This window comes from Erinaceus europaeus, chromosome 10 (genome assembly GCF_950295315.1).
Source record: "Erinaceus europaeus chromosome 10, mEriEur2.1, whole genome shotgun sequence".
NCBI lineage: Eukaryota > Metazoa > Chordata > Mammalia > Eulipotyphla > Erinaceidae > Erinaceus > Erinaceus europaeus.
Window position 1 is genome coordinate 28,019,551 of NC_080171.1, and position 22,286 is coordinate 28,041,836.

General features: G+C 43.6%; 1 protein-coding gene across 1 annotated transcript in view; it reads left to right on the forward strand.

Moving 5' to 3' along the window:
* Positions 1 to 17,273, forward strand: part of UBAC1 (UBA domain containing 1) — a 35,084-nt gene extending 17,811 nt beyond the window's left edge. Inside the window, exons 8-10 of the mRNA XM_007521467.3 lie at positions 12,726 to 12,812; positions 13,699 to 13,837; positions 16,662 to 17,273. Coding sequence (XP_007521529.1) covers positions 12,726 to 12,812; positions 13,699 to 13,837; positions 16,662 to 16,777 — 342 coding nt within the window. The 3' untranslated portion in view covers positions 16,778 to 17,273. The remainder of the gene's footprint in view (positions 1 to 12,725; positions 12,813 to 13,698; positions 13,838 to 16,661) is intronic.
* The last annotated feature ends 5,013 nt before the right edge of the window (positions 17,274 to 22,286 follow it).

Here is a 22,286-nt window from a genome sequence, read left to right on the forward strand (position 1 = left end):
ATATAAGTCTTCCCCTGCAAAAAGACAAAAACTGTTCCAGCCCCTCTCTTCTCCGTGAATGCAGATTCAAGTGGACCTGGAGTCTGGTCTCTGGTCTGTAGACTTCCCCTGCCTTCCACCCTCTCCCAGGACACACCTCCTTTTCAGGCTGGCTTGCTGTTCTTTATTTTTGCCACTTGTCTATTTGCCTTATGAATTCAGTTGTGCATTTAGAAGTATCTCTGTTTTGTTGTAGGTCCGTGTTTCTAGGGTTAGCAGAAACTGTCTCCCAGGGAGCTGACAGCTAGAGCTTTATATAGGGCAGACTCTCTGGGTGGGGCCTTCGTGTCCTGTCAGGCTTCACACCCTCTTTCTGGGTGTTCCCTGGGAGGTCTGCCCTGGTTAACTTAGTCTGTTCCTGTCTTAACCCTTCTTTTTTTATATATTTATTTTATTTATTCCCTTTTGTTGTTTTATTGTTGTAGTTATTATTGTCATCGTTGTTGGATAAGACAGAGAGAAATGGAGAGAGGAGAGGGAAGACAGAGAGGGGGAGAGGAAGATAGACACCCGCAGACCTGCTTCATCGCTTGTGAAGCAACTCCCCTGCAGGTGGGGAGCCAGGGCTTGAACCAGGATCCTTATGCCGGCCTTTGCTCTTGGCGCCACCTGTGCTTAGCTCGCTGCGCTACAACCCGACTCCCTTAACCCTTATATAGCTTTTATGTTATATCATTCCTTTTTACTTTATTGTTATTGTTGCTGTTATTTTGTGGGACCAGGATCCTGTATGATTTCACTGCTCTAGAAAATTTTTAAATTCGGATAGAGAAATAGACAGAAGGAGAGACACTCTAGTAGTGAAGCTTCCGGTTGTAGCAACTCCCATTATGGTACCAGTGCTCAAGCATAGGTAATAGGCATGACAATGAAAGCAGGCTACTGAACTTAGATTTTTATAAAATATTTATTGGGGGCTGGGCAGTGGTGTACCTGGTTAAGCACACAGTATTATGTGCAAGGATGCGTGTGAGGACCCAGGTTCAAGCCCCCATTCTCCACCTACAGGGAAGATACTTCATGAGTGGTGAAGCAGGTCTGCAGGTGTCTTTCTCCCTATCTCCCCCTCCCATCTCAATTTTTCTCTGTCTTACTGAATGAAAAAAAAATTTAATTTAATTTCTTTATTGGGTAATTAATGTTTTACATTCGACAATAAATATAATAGTTTGTACATGCATAACATTTCCCAGTTTTCCAACCCCCACTAGGTCCTCTGTCATCCTTTCTGGACCTGTATATCCCCCACACACACACACCCCAGTGTTTTTTATTTTGGTGCAATACGCCAATTCCAGTTCAGCTTCTTGTGTTTTCTCTTCTGATCTTGTTTTTCAACTTCGGCCTGAGAGTGAGATCATCCCATATTCATCCTTCTGTTTCTGACTTATTTCACTCAACATGATTTTTTCAAGATCCATCCAAGATCGACTGAGAACGGTGAAGTCACCATTTCTTACAGCTGAGTAGTATTCCATTCTGTATATATACCACAACTTACTCAACCACTCATCTGGACACCTGGGTTGCTTCCAGGTTTTAGCTATAACAAATTGTGCTGCTAAGAGCATATGTGTACACAGATGTTTTTGGATGGGTGTGTTGGATTCCTTAGGATATATCCCCAGGAGAGGAATTGCAGGATCATAGGGTAGGTCCATTTCTAGCCTTCTGAGAGTTCTCCAGACTGTTCTCCACAGAGGTTGGACCAATTGACATTCCCACCAGCAGTGTAGGAGGGTTCCTTTGACTCCACAACCTCTCCAGCATTTGCTGCTGTTACCTTTTCTGATGTATGACATTCTCACAGGAGTGAAGTGGTATCTCATTGTTGTCTTGATTTGCATTTCTCTGACAGTCAAAGACTTGGAGCATTTTTTCATGTGTTTCTCAGCCTTTTGGATCTCTTCTGTGGTGAATATTCTGTCCATGTCCTCTCCGCATTTTTGGATGGGGTTATTTGTTTTCTTGTTGTTGAGTTTGGCAAGCTCTTTATGTATTTTGGTTATTAGCCTCTTGTCTGATGTATGGTATGTAAAGATCTCCCATTCTGTGAGGGTCTCTTGGTTTGGGTAGTGGTTTCTTTTGCTGTGAAGAAGCTTTTTAATTGATGTGGTCCCATAGGTTTATACTTGCCTTAGTCTTTGTAATTGGATTCGTTTCATTGAAGGTGTCTTTAAAATTTATGCGGAAAAGAGTTCTGCCAATATTTTCCTCTAAGTATCTGGTAGTTTCTGGTCTAATATCCAAGTTCTTCATCCACTTGGAATTGACTTTTGTATTTGGTGAAATACAGTGATTCAGTTTCATTCTTCTGCATGTTTCAACCCATTGTTTCCAACACCATTTGTTGAAGAGACTCTGCTTTCCCCATTTAATAGTCTGAGCCCCACTGTCAAAGATTAGATGTCCATAGGTGTGGGGGCTTACTTCTGGGCTCTCAATTCTATTCCACTGGTCAGTGTGTCTTCATGTTCCAGTACCAAGCAGTTTTGATGACAATGGCCCTATATTTTATACAATTTGAGATCTGGGAGTGTGATGCCTCCAGTTCTGTTCGTTCTTCTCAAGATTATTTTGGCAGTTGTAGGTCTTTTCTGGTTCCAGATAAACATTTGTAGCATTTGTTCCATTCTCCTAAAAAATGTGGTTGGGATCTTGATGGGGATAGCATTAAATTTGTAGATGGCTCTGGGTAGTATATTCATTTTGATGATGTTAATTCTTCCAACACATGAACATGGAATGTCTTTCCACTTCTTTGTGTCTTTTTCAATTTCCTTGATTAGTGACTCATAATTTCAGTATAGAAGTCTTTCTCTTCTTTGGTTAGGTTTACTCCTAGATAGTTTATTGTTTTTGTTGCTATAGTAAAAGGAATTGATTTCTGGATTTCAATTTATTCTAGCTTAGTGTTTGCATAGAGGAATGCCACTGACTTTTGAATGTTAATTTTGTAGCCTGACACCTTACTGTATTTCCTAATGATTCCCGAAAGCTTCTTGCTGGATTCCATAGGTTTTTCTGTGTATACTATCATGTCATCTGCAAATAGGGAGAGTTTGACATCTTCTCTTCCAACCTGTATCCCTTTAATTCCTTGCTCCTGCCTGATTGCTATGGCAAGAACTTCCAACACTATGTTGAATAGTAATGGTGATAGTGGGTAGCCTTGTCTTTGATGTATTTAGATGGCTTCTCATTGGGTGCATAGATGTTAATAATTGTTAAGTCCTCTTGATTGACTGATCCTCTGAGCATTAAGTAGTGTCCATCCCTATCTTTTTTAATTTTACTTATTTAAAAGTCTATCATTGTCAGATATGAGAATAGCTGTTCCTGCCCTTTTTTGTGGGCCATTGGCTTGTATGATAGTTTTCCATCCTTTCACTTTAAGTCTGTGTTTGTCTTGTTGAGTTGGGTGGGTTTCCTGTACACAGCATATTGTTGGGTTGTGTTTTCTGATCCATCTTCCTACTACTCTACCTTTTAATAAGTGAATTCAAGCCATTGACCTGTATTGATATCAAAGATTGAAGATATTTTAACGCCATTCTTTTAGATTTTTAGAGTGTTCTGATATATGTCCTATTTATGGTTGTCTGACTGTTTATAGGAGACCTTTCACAACTCTTTTGAGAGCAGGCTTGGTGATAGTTGATTCTTTCAACTGTTGCTTGTCTGAGAAGGTTTTGATGCCTGCATCTAGTCTGAATGACAGTCTAGCAGGATGCAGTAGTCTTGGTTGAAAGCCTTTCTCATTGAGCACTCGATAGATATCTTGCCATTCTCTTCTGGCCTGTAGTGTTTGTGTGGAGAAGTCTGCTGCTAATCTTAGGGGTTTTCCTCTGTAGGTGACTCTTTGTTTTTCTCTTGCAGCCTTCAGGATCCTTTCTTTATCCTTATTCCTTTCCATTCTAAATATGGTGTGTCTTGGTGTCTTTAAGTCTGGGTTAATTCTGTTTGGGACCCTCTGGGCTTCTTGAACCTTTATGTCTTTTATGTTGTCTAGACTAGAGAAGTTCTCAGCTCTTATGTCCTGAAGAATGCTTTCTTCCTCTCCCTCTCTTTCTTCCTCTGGTAAGCCAATAATGCGTATATTGTTTCTTTTGAAGTCATCCAATAGGTCTCAGTTGTTGTTTTCAGTATCTCTTAATCTCTTTTTGAGATCTCTTACTTCTTTTTAGTTGTCTCTAATTCGTCCATGATCTTGCTTATTCTGTCTTCAGCCTCATTGATTCTATTCTCTCTCCCCTCTATTGTTTTCTGGAGTTATTCTATTTTGTTACCCTGTTCTGATACTGTTTTAGCTTGTTCAGCTAGTTGTGTTCTTAGCTCAGCTATTTCAGCTTTCAGCTCTCTAATAACCTTAAGATAATTAGTGTTTTCTTCCAGAGTCTCATTTGTTGTTCCTGTATTTCTGATTACAATTCTTTCAAACTCTTTCCTCAGTCCTGTGATTATTTCCTTAACTAGTGTTTGGATATTGACCTTATTATTTTGTGCTTCAACCTTTGGGGGGCTTTTAGCTGGACTCTTGTCCTGGTTCATTTCACCATTATTTCTTCTTGTTGGTTTAACCATTCTATATAGTATGTTATGAGGTCCCTCTCTCAGTACTTTTCAAATTACTGATCACTATTTCCTGAATTGACTTGTGTCTAAGTAAGGTAATTAAAGGGTGCATAGTTGTGGAAATTGACAGTTGTTTCAATATTACTTTAATCCCTGAGTTTGAGCTCAGTGGCTTAAAAGCCTCTTTTGTTCTTTCTCATCCCTGTAGGCTATGGGAACCTGAGGGTTTTAAACAATAAGTAGGCTTCTTATCTTAATCACTGACTCCTGACCAAGAGATAAAGCAGGGTGTGGCAGAGATAATCCAGTGGTTATGCAAAGAGACTCTCACAGCCCCATTGCTAGGCCCCAGAGGTATAGATCTTCTTCTGAGTTTCCTGGTTAGTTCTCTGTCCCCTGGTGTCAGCACAGGGCCTCCCCTCTGCTGCTCCAGCAGTAGCAATGGAGACTCACAGTTGCATTTTGTGAGTCCTAGGGGAGTCCTCTCCTCCCTTCAGCCGTTTTTTTGTTGGTGAAACAGACTGGAGGTGGTGTCTCAACTGGTAAACTGCCAACTGTTAACAGCCACTTATAATCTCTCCCTAGGCTCCTCTCTGTCCATGAGCCACACGTGTTTGCACTCACCAGTGATTTGGTGGGTTCCTGAAATCGTTCTAGTCCTGTCTTGTTGCGGTCCCAAGTGGTCTCCTTTGGTATTCCTAGTTGACCTGCAAGAGGAGAGGAGAGAAACACAGCTCCTCGGGAAAAAAAAAAAAAAGTAACAGAATTTATTTATTTATTTATTTATTTATGTTTAGCTAGAAGGTGGGGGGAGGAGATCACAGTGCCAAAGTTTCTGTTATTATAAGGGGGGCTGGATTCAAAACTGGGTCACACACATGGCAACATAGCACACTATCCATGTGAGCTATTTTGCCAATTTAATTTTACGTATTTTCATTACCAGACCACTGCTCTTCTGTGGCTTAAGATGGTGCAGGGAATTGAACCTGGGATTTTAGAGAGCCTTTCGCAGAACCATTATGCTCTCTCTCCACTGCACTGCTTACTTATTAATGAATGATACACACAGGAGAGGCATCACTCTCAATTATTATTTTTTTAACTCTAAGGTTATTGCTGGGGCTCAGTGCTTGCACTATGAATCCACTGCTCCTATGGCCATTTTTTCAATTTTTTTTTTTTTTGATATAGAAATTGAGAGGGGAGGGAAAGATAGAGAGACAGACAGACAGAGACAGATGCCTGCAGACCTGCTTCACCACTTGTGAAGAAACACCCCTGCAAGTGAGAAGCGGTATGGGGGGTGGGGTATCAAACTGGGATCCTTGTGTGGGTCTTTGCGCTTCATACTTTGTGCACTCAACCTGGTGTGCCACCACCCAGCCCCTCACTCTCACACTTGGATACCAAGGATCAAACTCAGGAACTCATGCTTGAATGTCCAGTGCTCTAGCCACAAAACTACTTCCTGGGTCTCATGGAGAGAGGATTTTTAAATTTTTTTTAATATCTTTATTTATTTACTGGATAGAGACAGCCAGAAATTGAGAGGGAAGGGGGTGGTAGAGATGGGAGACAGACAGACAGACACTTGCAACACTGCTTCACCACTTGTAAAGCTTTCCTCCTGTAGGTGGGGATTGGGGGTTTGAACCCGGGTCATTGCGCATTGTGATGTGTGCTCAACCAGGTGTGCCACCACCCAGCCCCAATTTTTTTTTTCTTTTCTGATTTTTTTTTTTATTGGGGAATTAATGTTTTACATTCAACAGTAAGTACAATAGTTTGTACATGCATAACATTCCCCAGTTTCCCATATAACAATACAACCCCCACTAGGTCCTCTGAATTGTTCTTGGACCTGTATTCTCCCCACCCACCCACCCCAGAGTCTTTTACTTTGGTGCAATACGCCAATTCCAGTTCAGCTTCTACTTGTGTTTTCTTTTCTGATCTTGTTTTTCAACTTCGGCCTGAGAGTGAGATCATCCCATATTCATCCTTCTGTTTCTGACTTATTTCACTTAACATGATTTTTTCAAGGTCCATCTAAGATCGACTGAGAACGGTGAAGTCACCATTTCTTACAGCTGAGTAGTATTCCATTGTGTATATATACCACAACTTACTCAACCACTCATCTGGACACCTGGGTTGCTTCCAGGTTTTGGCTATTACAAATTGTGCTGCTAAGAACATATGTGTACACAGATGTTTTTGGATGGATATGTTGGATTCCTTAGGATATATCCCCAGGAGAGGAATTGCAGGATCATAGGGTAGGTCCATTTCTAGCCTTCTGAGAGTTCTCCAGACTGTTCTCCACAGAGGTTGGACCAATTGACATTCCCACCAGCAGTTTAGGAGGGTTCCTTTGACCCCACAACCTCTCCAGCATTTGTTGCTGCTACCTTTTCTGATGTATGACATTCTCACAGGAGTGAAGTGGTATCTTGTTGTTGTCTTTATTTGCATTTCTCTGACAATCAAAGACTTGGAGCATTTTTTCATGTGTTTCTCAGCCTTTTGGATCTCTTCTGTGGTGAATATTCTGTCCATGTCCTCCCCCCATTTTTGGATGGGGTTATTTGTTTTCTTGTTGTTGAGTTTGGCAAGATCTTTATATGTGTTGGTTATTAAACTCTTGTCTGATGTATGGCATGTAAAGATCTTCTCCCATTCTGTGAGGGGTCTCTTGGTTTGGGTAGTGGTTTCTTTTGCTGTGAAGAAGCTTTTTAATTGATGTAGTCCCATAGGTTTATACTTGCCTTGGTCTTCTTTGTAATTGGATTCGTTTCATTGAAGGTGTCTTTAAAATTTATGCGGAAAAGAGTTCTGCCAATATTTTCCTCTAAGTATCTGATAGTTTCTGGTCTAACATCCAAGTCCTTGATCCACTTGGAATTTACTTTTGTATTTGGTGAAATACAGTGATTCAGTTTCATTCTTCTGCATGTTTCCACCCATTGTTTCCAACACCATTTCTTGAAGAGACTCTGCTTTCCCCATTTAATAGTCTGAGCCCCATTGTCAAAGATTAGATGTCCATAGGTGTGGGGCTCACTTCTGGGCTCTCAATTCTGTTCCACTGGTCAGTGTGTCTATTCATGTTCCAGTACCAAGCAATCTTGATGACAACGGCTCTATAATACAATTTGAGGTCTGGGAGTGTGATGCCTCCGGTTCTATTCTTTTTTTCTCAAGATTGTTTTTGCAATTATAGCTCTTTTCTGGTTCCAGATAAACATTTGTAGCATTTGTTCTATTCTCCTAAAAAAATGTGGTTGGGATCTTGATGGGGATAGCATTAAATTTGTAGATGGCTCTGGGTAGTATATTTATTTTGATGATGTTAATTCTGCCAACCCATGAACATGGAATATCTTTCCACTTCTTTGTGTCTTTTTCAGTTTCCTTGAGTAGTGATTCATAATTTTCAGTATACAAGTCTTTCACTTCTTTGGTTAGGTTTATTAATAGATATTTTATTGTTTTGTTGCTATAGTAAAAGGAATTGATTTCTGGATTTCAATTTATTCTAGCTTAGTGTTTGCATAGAGGAATGCCACTGACGTTTGAATGTTAATTTTGTATCCTGACACCTTAAAAATGATTCCCAAAAGCTTCTTGCTGGATTCCTTAGGTTTTTCTGTGTATACTATCATGTCATCTGCAAATAGGGAGAGTTTGACATCTTCTCTTCCAACCTGTATCCCTTTAATTCCTTGCTCCTGCCTGATTGCTATGGCAAGAACTTCCAACACTATGTTGAATAGTAATGGTGATAGTGGGCAGCCCTGTCTAGTACCTGATCTGAGGGGAAATGCTTCCAGTTTTTCACCATTGAGTATAATGTTGGCTGTGGGTTTGCTATATATAGACTCCACTATCTTCAGGAATTTTCTATCCCCATTTTTTGTAGTGTTTTGATCATAAAGGGATGTTGTATTTTGTCAAAGGCTTTCTCTGCATCTATTGATATGACCATGTGGTTTTTGGTCTTGCTTTTGTTGATGTGGTGGATAACATTGATTGATTTACGTATATTAAACCAACCTTGCATGCCTGGGATAAACCCCACTTGGTCATGATGAACAGTCTTTTTAATATACTGCTGTATCCGGTTGCCTAGAATTTTGTTCAATATTTTAGCATCTATGTTCATCAGAGATATTGGTCTGTAGTTTTCTTTTTTGGTTGTGTCCCTGTCTGCTTTTGGTATCAGAGTGATGTTAGCTTCATAGAAGCTGGTAGGGAGTATTCCATTGTCTTCAATCTTCTGGAAGACTTTTAAAAGTAGAGGTATTAGTTCTTCTTTGAAGGTTTTGTAGAATTCATTTGTAAAACCATCTGGTCCAGGACTTTTATTTTTGGGGAGGTTTTTGATAACTTTTTCAATTTCATTGGCTGTGATGGGCCTGTTCATGTTATCTACTTCCTCTTGACTTAGTTTTGGAAGTTGGTAGGTATCTAGGAAATCGTCCATTTCTTCCAGGTTCTCTGGTTTGGTGGCATATAGTTGTTCATAGAAGCCTTGCACGATATGTTGAATTTCTGTGGTGTCTGTTGTGATATCTCCTCTTTCATTTACTATCCAATTTATTTGGGTCTTCTCCCTTTTTTGTTTTGTGAGTCTGGCTAAAGGTTTGTCGATTTTATTCTCTCTTTCGAAGAACCAACATTTACTTTCGTTGATCTTTTGAATGGTTTTCTTACTCTCAATGTTATTTATTTCTGGCCTAACTTTAGTAATTTCTGTCCTTCTGGTTGCTTTAGGGTTCCTTTGTTGTTCTTCTTCTAGGTCTTTAAGATGTACAATCAGGCTGTTTATTTGTGCTTTTTCTTGTTTCCTAATGTGTGCTTGTATAGCTATGAACTTCCCTTTCAGTACTGCCTTAGCTGTGTGCCAAATATTTTGATAGCTTGTGTCTTCATTTTCATTGAAGTCTTGAAACATTTTGATTTCTTCCTTGATTTCCTCTTTGACCCAGAGGTTGTTAAGAAGTGTACTGTTGAGCTTCCACATTTTGGGACTATTACTAATCTTTTGTTGATTGTTAAGTGTTAGTTTAATTCCACTGTGGTCTGAGAAGATGCTTGGGATGATTTCAATGCTCTTGGATTTGCTGATGCTGTCTTTGTGGCCTAACATATGGTCTATCCTTGAGAATGACCCATATGGACCTGAATAAAATGTGTATTTGGCAAACGCTAGAAGAAGAAGAAATGTGTATTCCAGTTTCTTGGGATAAATGACTCTGAAAATGTCCAATAGTTGTAGTTTATCTATCTCTTCATTTAGCTCCCTTATGTCTTTATTGATTTTCTGCCTGGATGATCTGTCAAGTTAAGAGAGTGGGGTGTTGAAGTCCCCTACTATGACTGTGTTGCTGTTAATATATTGCTGTAGCTCTTTCAGTAGATGTTTGATGTATTTAGATGGCTTCTCATTGGGTGCATAGATGTTAATAATTGTTAAGTCCTCTTGATTGACTGATCCTCTGAGCATTAAGTAGTGTCCATCCCTATCTTTTTTAATTTTACTTATTTAAAAGTCTATCATTGTCAGATATGAGAATAGCTGTTCCTGCCCTTTTTTGTGGGCCATTGGCTTGTATGATAGTTTTCCATCCTTTCACTTTAAGTCTGTGTTTGTCTTGTTGAGTTAGGTGGGTTTCCTGTACACAGCATATTGTTGGGTTGTGTTTTCTGATCCATCTTCCTACTCTGCCTTTTAATAAGTGAATTCAAGCCATTGACCTGTATTGATATCAAAGATTGAAGATATTTTAATGCCATTCTTTTAGATTTTTAGAGTGTTCTGATATATGGCATATTTATGGTGGTCTGACTGTTTATAGGAGACCTTTCACAACTCTTTTGAGAGCAGGCTTGATGATAGTTGATTCTTTCAACTGTTGCTTGTCTGAGAAGGTTTTGATGCCTGCATCTAGTCTGAATGACAGTCTAGCAGGATGTTTGTGTTTGTGTTGAGAAGTCTGCTGCTAATCTTAGGGGTTTTCCTCTGTAGGTGACTCTTTGTTTTTCTCTTGCAGCCTTCAGGATTCTTTCTTTATCCTTATTCCTTTCCATTCTAAATATGATGTGTCTTGGTGTCTTTAAGTCTGGGTTAATTCTGTTTGGGACCCTCTGGGCTTCTTGAATCTTTGGTGTTGTCTAGACTAGAGAAATTTTCAGCTATTATGGCCTGAAGAATGCTTTCTTCCTCTCCCTCTCTTTCTTCCTCTGGTAAGCCAATAATGCATATATTGTTTCTTTTGAAGTCATCCCATAGGTTTCTGTTGTTGTTTTCAGCATCCTTTAATCTCTTTTTGAGATCTCTTACTTCTTTTTTAGTTGTCTCTAATTCGTCCTTGATCTTGCTTATTCTGTCTTCAGCCTCATTGATTCTATTCTCTCTCCCCTCTGCTGTTTTCTGGAGTTCATCTATTTTGTTTCCCTGTTCTGATACTGCTTTAGCTTGTTCAGCTAGTTGTGTTCTTAGCTCAGCTATTTCAGCTTTCAGCTCTCTAATAACCTTGAGAAAGTTAGTGTTTTCTTCCAGAGTCTCATTTGTTGTTCCTGTATTTCTGATTACAATTCTTTCAAACTCTTGACTCACTCCTGTGATTATTTCCTTAGCTAATGTTTGGATGTTGAACTCGTTATTTTGTGCTTCACCCTTTGGGGGGCTTTTAGCTGGACTATTGTCCTGGTTCATTTCACCATTATTTCTTCTTGTTGGTTTACCCATTTTATATATTATGTTATGAGTTCCCTCTCTTAGTACTTTTCAAATTACTGATCACTATTTCCTGGATTGACTTGTGTCCAAGTAAGGTAATTAAAGGGTTCACAGTGGTGGAAGTTAACAGTTGTCTCAGTAGTATTTTAGTCCCTGAGTTGGGGCTCAGTGATTTAAAATCCTCTTTTTTATTTTTCTTTTCTGTAGGCTATGGGAGCCTGAGGGCTTCTAACTTAATCACTGACTCCTAACCAAGAGATAAGGCAGGGTGTGGCAGAGATAGTCTGGTGGTTATGCAAAGAGACTTCACAGCTCCACAGCTATGCCACTGAGGTATAGGTCTTCTCCTGAATTTCCTGGTTAGATCTCTGTCCCCCGGTGTCCCTCCCTGCCGCTGCTCCAGATTCTGAGGGCAGTAGCAATGGAGACTCAGGAGTTGCACTTGGTGAGTCTCCGGGGAGTCCTCTCCTCCCTTCAGCTGTTCCCTTGTTGGTGGAACAGACTGGAGGTGGTGTCTCAACTGATAGAGCATCAGACTGTTACCAGCCACTTAGTCTCTCCCTAGGCTCCTCTCTGTCACCAGCAACGTGTGTTTGCACTCACCGGTGATTTGGTGGGTTCCTGTAGTCGTTCTAGTTCTGTCTTGTTTCAGTCCCAGGTGGTCTCCTTTGATATTCCTGGTTGATCCGGGAGAGGAGAGGAGAGAAACAGATCTGCTCCCAATTTTTTTTTTTAAATTGAAACTAATGGACACTGCCATTTATTCTTGACTATAACAGTAGAGTCCAATCTGTATGTGACTTTGCCTTCATGATCGTGCATGGTCAGTTCTTTCATTCATCAGTGGAGCCCCAGAGGTATGAAGTGACTAGGGAGCAATGAAATAGAGCACAAATAGAAAGCACTACCTGTGGTCTTACCATGCACAGTTTGGCTCTGAGTAAGCATGTTTTCTGATTACCAGGATGGACAGCCTTAGCTGACCTTTCTCTAATGCCACTCACTCCTGGATACCAGGCCCTCTGCACTGCAGAGATGATATCACCGAGTCATGGGACAAACCTGGAAGGGGACTTAATCCTCTTACCTTGTGTGACCTTGTATAACTGGTTTTGTCAAGTACAAGTGTGCCCCTCCACCTCTCTGGCTTTTGTCTCTGCTGTTGGGAGTGTTGAGAGTGTCTCAGGAAAGCTGCAAGGAAGCAGAATTCTGTACTGGGAATTCCTATGGTATTATGTGAAAGCCTGCTCCACTGACATGCTGTTAATGAAACATCACTTAGCTCCATGGGAGATGCCAGCTCCTTAGATTTGCTGTGTTCTTGGCGAGCGTGGCACTAAATGATCTGTGCATTCTTGTTTAGGCTGTCATCTCCCTGATGGAGATGGGATTCGACGAAAAGGAAGTAATGGATGCCCTCAGAGTGAACAACAACCAGCAGAGTGCTGCTGTGAGTACCAGATGCAGCCCAGCTGTGCCAGCTTCCCCAGCTCACTGAGGTGGCATGTGTGCCAGTTTTGGCTTTGGTTGCTTCCGTGATAGGGTACACAGTTCAAATAGTGTATTTTTAAAACTTCAGTTTAATTTTTTTCATTTAAAGAGAGAGAATGCTCTGCCATTTAATATGGCTCAGGGCTTGAACCTAGGACCTCAGGCAGGCACTGTATGTTCTCTACTGCTCTCCAGTACATTTGGCTGGAGAGATGGCTCACCGGGTAGGGCACATGTCTTGCCATTCACAAGACCCAGGTTCCAGACACGGGAGGAGATGTGACACCTGTCCTCTCTTTCTTGTCTGAATGCTCTGTATGGAAAAGAATTTCCAGAAAAAGTGAAATCACACATGCAAAAGACTGACACAAACATAAAAAAAAGGGTAGCTGCTGTGCTTGCTAGACCATTTTTTCCATTGGTTCCCATGTTGTACTCACAGTACTTGACAGCTGATCCTAAAACTTGTAGAGAAGATCTGGATGGCCATAGACTTCTCATGACTCTCATGAATAAGACAACTGGCCTGAGACATTTGAACATACTGACTTTCCATAATATGAGGTTATTTACTCAGAATAAGGCCCAAAGGTTTTGTACATTTCTCTTTACCTAACTCTCTGGGTGGGTCACACTGGCACTCCTGATGGTGGAGAAGTGTAGCCTTATACTGAACCATAGTGCTGGGACCTAAGACCTAGGTGGTACTTTCTCTGTGTCAATCTGTGAAGTGCTCAGCACCCAAGTCTGCCTTTTCAAGACCATATTAGAGAGGACTGCTCGGTTCAGTGTGTGGTAGGAAACCTGGAAGGCACTAACACTGTCTGTGCCTCTTGGCTTTGCAGTGTGAATGGCTGCTGGGAGACCGGAAGCCCTCCCCCGAGGAGCTGGACAAGGGCATTGATCCTGAAAGCCCTCTCTTTCAAGCCATCCTGGACAATCCAGTTGTGCAGCTGGGCCTAACCAACCCCAAAACGCTACTTGGTATGTGTGGTCTTTTTTGTTGACTGGCTGGGTAGGACCTATGAAGATGGCAGGGTGATCCAAGGCCACCATGCCCTGGTCCCTCTCCTATGTGTGCTCTGCTCAGCGCAACTCTTCCTTCTGAGTCCCAGTGAGCCTGGAATCAGGTTCTGCTGGTGGTGTGATAGCCTCCAGTGTGATGACTCTACGTGAGCTTGAAAAACCAGTTATGGTGGATTATCTGGGTCTAGGAGAGTGAAGACAGTGTTATATGTGTGGAAGGTGTGTTGTCTCTTACTGTTTCAAGGGGCTTCTTTGGTATTTGTTTTACTGGGACATAACCACAAAGTGTATATACTCATAACTTTGAAGAACGAATAATAATCAAAATGATAGCTCTGTATCTATCATTCTCCTTTAACACGTGGCAAGCCCACTGAGGCTCCTGGGTACACCTGCCCTCTCTCCTCTGCCCTCCCTGTATGACTACCCTCCTCAACAGTGCCCATTGTTGACATCCCTTTGCAGTGTTGGTGTTTGTCTCTCTGTTAGTTACCCCATCATTTGTTCTTTTTTTTTTTTTCCTTTTTCCCAGAGCACTGCTAAACTCTGGCTTCTGGTGGTGCTGGAGTTTGAACTTGGAATATTTAGTGCCATTCCTTTTTTTAAATATATATACTTATTTATTCCCTTTTGTTGCCCTTGTTGTTTTATTGTTGTGGTTATTGTTGTTGTTGATGTTGTTAGATAGCACAGAGAGAAATGGAGAAAGGAAGGGAAGATGGGGGGGGAGAAAGACAGACACCTGCAGTCCTGCTTCACCACTTGTGAAGTGACTCCCCTGTAGGTGGGGAGCCGGGGGCTTGAACCAAGATCCTTATGCTGGTCCTTGCACTTTGCGCCACCTGCGCTTAACCCTCTGTGCTACTGCCTGACTCTGTGCTACTGCCTGACTCCCTCCTGTCATTTGTTCTATATGTCTGTAGGTCCACATTCTGGCAGCTTCTGCAGTACCTGTAGCAATGTGATGTCTTTTGCACTAGGTTCTCTCTGCTGCTTTCCGATGGCCCTTGAGCACAGTGCCACCATTAATGTCCTGGTGCACAGGGAGCTTTTGGGGACCCAGAGCACATGATGCGAATCCCAGTTCCAGGGGCATGCTGTCCTTGTCATCCCCAGGAGCAGCAGAGGTTGGCACAGCAGCCCAGTTGTGTCTTTGTGCTTTGCCATTCACTTCATCTTTTGGCCTCTTATTTTTCTACTGAGCTGTTTTCCTTTTGGCTATAAATTCAGAAAGTTCTCTATACATGCTTGGCATGGACCTTTCAGCAGTTATTTATCTTGTATCATTTTTCTGTTTATAGCTTCAATATTTATAGCTCACTTTGGTGGACAGTCCTGTATTTTAGTGTCTTTGGCTGTGTCTTGCTTCACTTATGACAGGAATCTTTAAAAGAAAACCCTCTTAATCCATGGTTGGAAAGATAGAACCTCTGATATTTCCTAGAAGTTTTAGAGTTTCACCTTTTTAAAGTTTGTAGTCTACATGGAAGTATGTGTATGGTGTAAGCTAGGCAATTTTTCTCTTTGGAAATTTGGAGTTTGGAATTCTTCTTTAAAAAGTTTTCATTATTTAGATTTTTTTTTCATATAAGATAAGAGTCCCACATGAGAGAGAAAAGCACTATTTTTTTAAATATTTATTCCCTTTTGTTGCCCTTGTTGTTTCATTGTTGTAGTTATTGTTGTTGTTGTTGTTGGATAGGACAGAGAGAAATTGAGAAAGGAATGGAAGACAGGGAGGAAAAGATAGATTCCTGCAGACCTGCTTCACCGCTTGCAAAGTTACCCCCATGCAGGCGGGGAGCCAGGGGCTTGAACCGGGATCCTTGTGCGGGACCTTGTGCTTTGACTGTGTGCACTATCACCCGGTCCCCTCTGGGGATGCTCTTAATGTGAGTTTCTTTTCATTCTTTGTGTGGGACGCTTAGCAGTTTCTTCACACTAAACAAGCTGTCTCTTCTGTTCTTCATAATTTCAAGAAGTGAGAATGTACAACAAAATTTTTTTTAAACTTTATTTATATATTGGATTGAAACTGAAAGGGAAGGGAGATAGAAAGGGGGAGAGACAGAGAGACATCTGCAACTCTGCTTCACCACTCACGAAGCTTTCCTCCTGCAGGTGGAGAGCAGGGGCTTGAACCCTGGTCCTTGCGCATTGTAACGTGCATTCATCCAGGTGCTCTTTTTTTTTTTTAAGTTATTTTCTTAAGGTTGACTTTTGACTTTTCCAGTAAGGTTTTGTTGCTGTAGCAACTCACTTGGTGAAAAGTCTCTGCTTCTACTCTTTGTTGGCTGAGGTTGGGGTGTTGAGGTATTCTGGAGTCTCTGCATGACTGTGTATAGGATTACTGATGCCTCAGGGCCTGGGAGATGGTACACCTAGCTGAGCACACACATTACCATGTATAAGGATCCCTACTCAAACCCTTAGCCCTCACCTGCAAGAGGGAAGCTTCACTAATAGTAGAGCAGTGCTGTAGGCATCTCATTTTCCCTCTCTATCTCCCCTTCTCTCTTATTTTGAATTGGCATATAGGTACACAAGCCCTAGAGATAACCTTGGAGACACACACACACACACACACACACACACACACACACAATGGCTTTTGCCAAGCTGCTATCCAGAGTCTATAGCAGTGACTTTGGTCATGCTTGGCTATGACCAACCCTCAGCGGGTGGGAGGTGGGCAGTCACCTGGGTGGGTGTAGTCTCTTTATTATCGAGCTGTTGAAACGGGCCCTACAAGTGCCCTCTTACCCCCTATGCTCTCCCACAGCATTTGAAGACATGCTGGAGAACCCACTGAATAGCACCCAGTGGATGAACGACCCAGAGACGGGGCCAGTCATGCTGCAGATCTCCAGAATCTTCCAGACCCTGAACCGCACGTAGCCTGTCTTTCTGCTACACTGGCTGCGCCTCAGCCCATCCCACAGGGGTGGGTGCCACCAGGTTCTCTTCTTCTTTCTCTGCCAAGTGGCAAGAGGGGTGGACCCTTTGCCTCCACTGGGCTGTGGAGAGGGAAGGACTGGGCCAGAAGGTCCCAGCCGAGCCTCCTTGAAAGCCCTGGATGGTCAGGGGTGCCAGGCTGTTCCATGCTTTGATCTTAATACTAAAAACTTCTGTGATGGTAGAGTGTGAGGCCGTATTTCTAGCATCTGACAGTGGTTACAGACAGGTGACTGTGGCCCTGGGAGAGGCTGCCTCCCCCAGAGCATCCCCTCGGGTGTCTGTGATGCTACTTGAACTGACGTCTCCAGGCAGTGCCGAGCCCCCATTACCTGAAAGAAGGCATGTTTCAACCCAAAGTGTTACCGTCAAGCATACTAAGTTAAGTAGAGTAATTCACAGAGAATTTTTCTTTAATAAATAAATTCCCTTTTCCTACTTTCTGTGTCAAGTGTTCTTTCATTGCCAGAGAAGTAACACATCCCATTGAGTGTATGCTCCCATCACTAGCACTCTGGCCAGCGCAGCAGTTGGTTGAGGAAAACAGGCAACTGGTTTTCCTGTTTGCCCCCTGGCACCTGACAGAATCCCAGGGGCATCAGACCCCATACCTACTTGCCGTGCCCCACCCACCTTGTCTCTGAAGTCTATTTAAAGGAGGATGGTTTTCCTTTTGAACTCTGCTTATTACCATTGAAGGTCTCGGTGCCAGGACTCATGCTTCAGAGTGCTTGGTGCCAGGGATTTCCACACAAGGTGAGAGACCACTTGGGGTCTCCAGGGCTGCGGGTGTCTGTCTTTCTCTCCCCCTCTGTCTTCCCCTCCTCTCTCCATTTCTCTCTGTCCTAACCAACAACGACGACATCTGTGAAGTTAATAAACACACAAATAAATGCCAAGACACCTAAAAATTGAGGGTTGGAGTGGGTGTGAAGTCCCAAGCTACAATAATTAAAAAAAAAAAAGGGAATAAATAAATAAAATATTTCTTCCTCATACTGTCTATAGTGAGATGTGGTAAAAATATAACTTAGCAGTGGCTATTTTAATATTTGTACATTTTCCAGATTCACTTACTAGGAGAGAGTGGGGGAACCAAGACGCCAGTCTGTCCTATAGGTGCTAGGGGTGGAGCTTAGGACTTTACACCCACAAGTCCTGTGCTCCACTGCTATGCCACCTCCCCAGCTTCGGTCATCTTTGAAGTAACCAAGTGGCCAGAGAAATGGCTCAGCTGGCAGACTTGGTGGGTGGACATGGGTGGACAGCCAATGTGCTCCTCTTTTCTTGTAGAGAATTATCTCACTGCTTCTGCTGTGCTGGTCTTCTGCGGTCAGGTCCCTGGAACTCTGCTTCTTCCTCCACTGCACCTTCAGGGCTGCGTGTCTCCAGACCGTCCTTGAGCCAGGCATGCATGGCCTATGTGATTCTCACACGAGGATGTTCTGGTGGTGGCTCAGTATCCACATGGCAAAGCTCCCCGAGAGGTCAGCGCCCACCCAGGTGATATGTCCATTCGTTCAGAGGGAGGAAGAAACCCTGGAGTACTGGAGCCTTCGCTGGTGCCATAGTGCCTCTCCCGTGGTGTCCAAACTCCAACCTGGATTACTTGCAGGACAAGGCAGGCAGGGGCCCTACCCAGTGATCTGCCACTCCAGTCCTCAATTTTTAGGTGTCTTGGCATTTATCTGTGTGTTTCTTAACTTCATAGAGGAGAGAGGCCCAGAGTATCACTTCGACATATGCAGTGTCGGGAAGCAAGCTTGGAACCTCTCACCTCTGAGTGCTCTACCACTGAGCTGCTTCCTCAGTTACAAATGTTGAAGGATTTGTTCATTTTCTTTTTTTTTTTTAATATTTATTCCCTTTTGTTTTTTTTATTGTTGTAGTTATTGTTGTTATTGATGTCGTCATTGTTGGATAGGACAGAGAGAAATAGAGGAGGGGAAAACAAAGGGGGACAGAAAGATAGACACCTGCAGACCTGCTTCACTGTCTGTGAAGCGACTCCCCTGCAGGTGAGGAGCCAGGGGCTTGAACCGGGATCCTATGCCAGTTCTTGTGCTTTGCGCCACGTGCGCTTAACCCGCTGCGCTACTGCCCGACTCCCTGGATTTGTTCATTTTCATCAGAAACAAAGTGCTCTGTTCAGAGCTAGCATAAGGTGGGGCCCCAAGCATGTGAATATTGTACTATCTCCCCAGCCCCCCAGTTGCAAATTGTAGTTATTATTATTTTAATGCACATCTAGTGAATGAACCCAGAACTTAGCTTATACAAATTTGAAAACTACTACTGAGTGGCATCCTGGATCCAATTTTTTTTTTCCCCCATAAGGAGCGAGAGGGAGGGGAGATAGAACTAGAGACACTATAATACTATTCTACCACCGCAGTGCTCAAACCTACTGAGTGACCCATAGTATTTACTTATCAGCCCTGGTGAGTTATTTATTTATTTATTTGTTTATTGCTGCCAGTGCTTCGCTGGAGCTTCATGCCTGCATGGTTCTATCACTTCAGGCAGGCAGTTTTAGATAGAGGAGGGCAGCGTAAGAGCAGGAGGAAAGACCCCACTTCACCTCTTGACTATTCTGAAGCTTCCTCTTTGCCTGGTGCTCCCTTGTGTTGGCCAGAGACGTGAACCTGGGTCTTTGAACATGGTAGCCATCTCCTAGCCCCAAATTTTTATTTTTCATAGCAAGTGATACCAGAACACTTCACCACTTCTAATTTTGGATTTGTCTGTGTTACTTACTACCAGAAACCAAACCCACAGCCCTGTGCATGGAAGACATGTGCTTCCTCCCTCGCCCCCACCCCTTGTTAAAGCTTTGACTTTTCTTGTGATGAGGTGGCTGAGCTGCAGCGTTTTTCTTTCCTAAAGGGCTTGGTTCTGCCCACTCATCCATCCTAAAGCCACACACACACAAAGGCAGTGACTTCGGGAACATCTTCCCTGTCACCACAGAGGCTGTGTGTCCAGGCCCAAGGGCATTTTACAAAGTCTGGTCTGGAGCAGCCCAGGGCTCAAGTCACACAGCTAGGGGTACTCTGTCCTGGGGTGCCACAGAGACTAGAGGGATGGGGGGGCAGGGTGTCCAGAAAGGCCAGAGAGGAAGGAGGCAGGAAAGGGGCATCAGGAAACTGTTGGAAGGAGAGAAGGACCATAACGCCCCCCCACACACTCACCCAGCATGGGGCAGGACTCAACTTGGGGGTAGCTCCAGCTTCCTAGCAGGGGCCAGGGAGTTAAGCACCTACTTACCACTAACTTACCAGGACCTGTGAGGGGTGCTGTGTCCTCAGCCAGGTCCCCTTTACCTCTTCCTGCCCCTTGCCCAGGCTCTTTTTTACGACTGGGTGTATGACTCAAGCCCACCAGAGATTTTCCCTCGAGAAACCAGAGCTGGTACCCTGAGTCCACGGTGCGGGAGCACACACGCCCCTCTCTTCCCTCAACCAGTCTGTTGGCCTCCTAGCCACACAATCTTGCCCAGGTCTTAGATGGTCAGAACCACGAACCCAGGGAGCCCAAGGGGCAGGGCAAGAGGGGAATGTGCAGGGTGGAGGCTGGAGTTGGAGTCAGGTTAGTATACTTACAGGAGAGAGACTGCCAGGCACTGGAGTTTGCAGTGGCAGGTGGAGAGGAGATGAATAGAACCATGTGGACAGGCATGTAGGCCCATTTCCACATCTTAGTCTCCCCTGGCCTAGCTGAGGGGGAGCTCCTGAAAGGGGTGGGAAGTTGTGTGTCTTGTCTCCCTCCCCTGCTGCTGCAGGTCTTCTAGGTGTAGCTCTGTCAAGGGTCTGTCATTTGATTCAAAACTCAGGGTTACTGAGAAGTGGGGAGGGGGGATATAGCAAAATGGAACTCTAACATGGGAGGATGTGGGGACATTGGAGCTGTGTGGTTGCTTGTGGGCATGTTAAGATACACAGCCTCTGTGTATTTGGGGGAGCAGGGCTCAGAAAATTAAACCTAGAACAACAAGCACAGGATCCAGCAGCTCCATCTCTGTGTCTTGTTTGCAAAACAGAAGGGCCCCAAAGAGAGACTCACGTGCCGTATTCACAGCAGCACATTCCTGTTAAGGGAGGAGAGGGAGGATTCAATGATGGGAAATCTCTCAGGGATCTAGGACAGATAAGAGATAGCTGTGCACATAATGGAATAGGGTTTAGCCTTGAAACGGATCAACGTACTGATATACAGACCATGTAAATGGACCCGAGAATAAGGCTGAGGAAACTGAGCCATCCCAGGACAGTCCTATTGGAGCCCACCCGTGGGATGGCCCTGGAGGTGTCAGATCCTAGGGATGAGCGTGGGTGCAGAGCTGGGACGGGGGGAGTAGGGGAGTGTTCCCTGGAAATGAAGTGTGAGTTTGGGAAGATGGAGTAGTTCTCAGTTCTAGGGGGTGGAAGGCAGGGGTGGCTACACAAGGGTGAGTTGTGTGCTTAAATATGGTCACGTGGGGGCCAGGAGATAGCTAAACCAGTGATGCACATACCTTAACTGGGTTTGAGCCCCAACCACCATGTGGGAGCACCATATAAAAGGAGAAGCTTCGTGGTCCGGGAAGTGGCGCAGTGGATAAAGCATCGGACTCTCAAGCATGAGGTCATGAGTTCAATCCCTGGCAGCACATGTACCAAAGTGATGTCTGGCTCTTTCTCTCTCCTCCTATGTTTCTCATTAATAAATAAATAAAATCTCTTTATTAAAAAAAAAAAAAAGGACGGTTTAAGCGCAGGTGGCGCAAAGCGCAAGGACTGGCATAAGGATCCCGGTTCGAGCCCCCGGCTCCCCACTTGCAGGAGAGTCATTTCACAGGCGGTGAAGCAGGTCTGCAGGTGTCTGTCTTTCTCTCCCCCTCTCTGTCTTCACCTCCTCTCTGCATTTCTCTCTGTCCTGTCCAACAACAACGATATGAATAACAATAAAACAACAAGGGCAACAAAAGGGAATAAATAAATAAATAAAAGGAGAAGCTTCAGGGGCTGGGTGGTAGCACAGTGGGTTAAGTGCACATGGCACAAAGCGTAAGGACCAGCACAACGATCCCACTTTGAGCCCCCGGCTCCCCACAGGGGGTCACTTCACATGCAGTGAGGCAGGTCTGCAGGTGTCTGTCTTTCCTCCTCTCTGTCTTCCCCTCCTCTCTTGATTTCTCACTGTCCTACCCAACAACAGCTATAACAACAATAACAATAACAGGGCAACAAAAATGGGAAAAATAGCCTCCAGGAGCAGTGGATTCGTAGTGCTCGCACCAAGCCCCCCTGGAGACAAAAAAACAAAAAGCTCCCAGGTAGTGGCATACTTGGGTAAGCACTCATAGTACCATATGGAACGACATGAGTTCAAGCCCTCCCTCCCCACCTGCAGGAGATACGCTTCATGAGAGGTAAAGCAAGTCTACAGTTGTCTCTTTCTTTCTCTCTCTCTC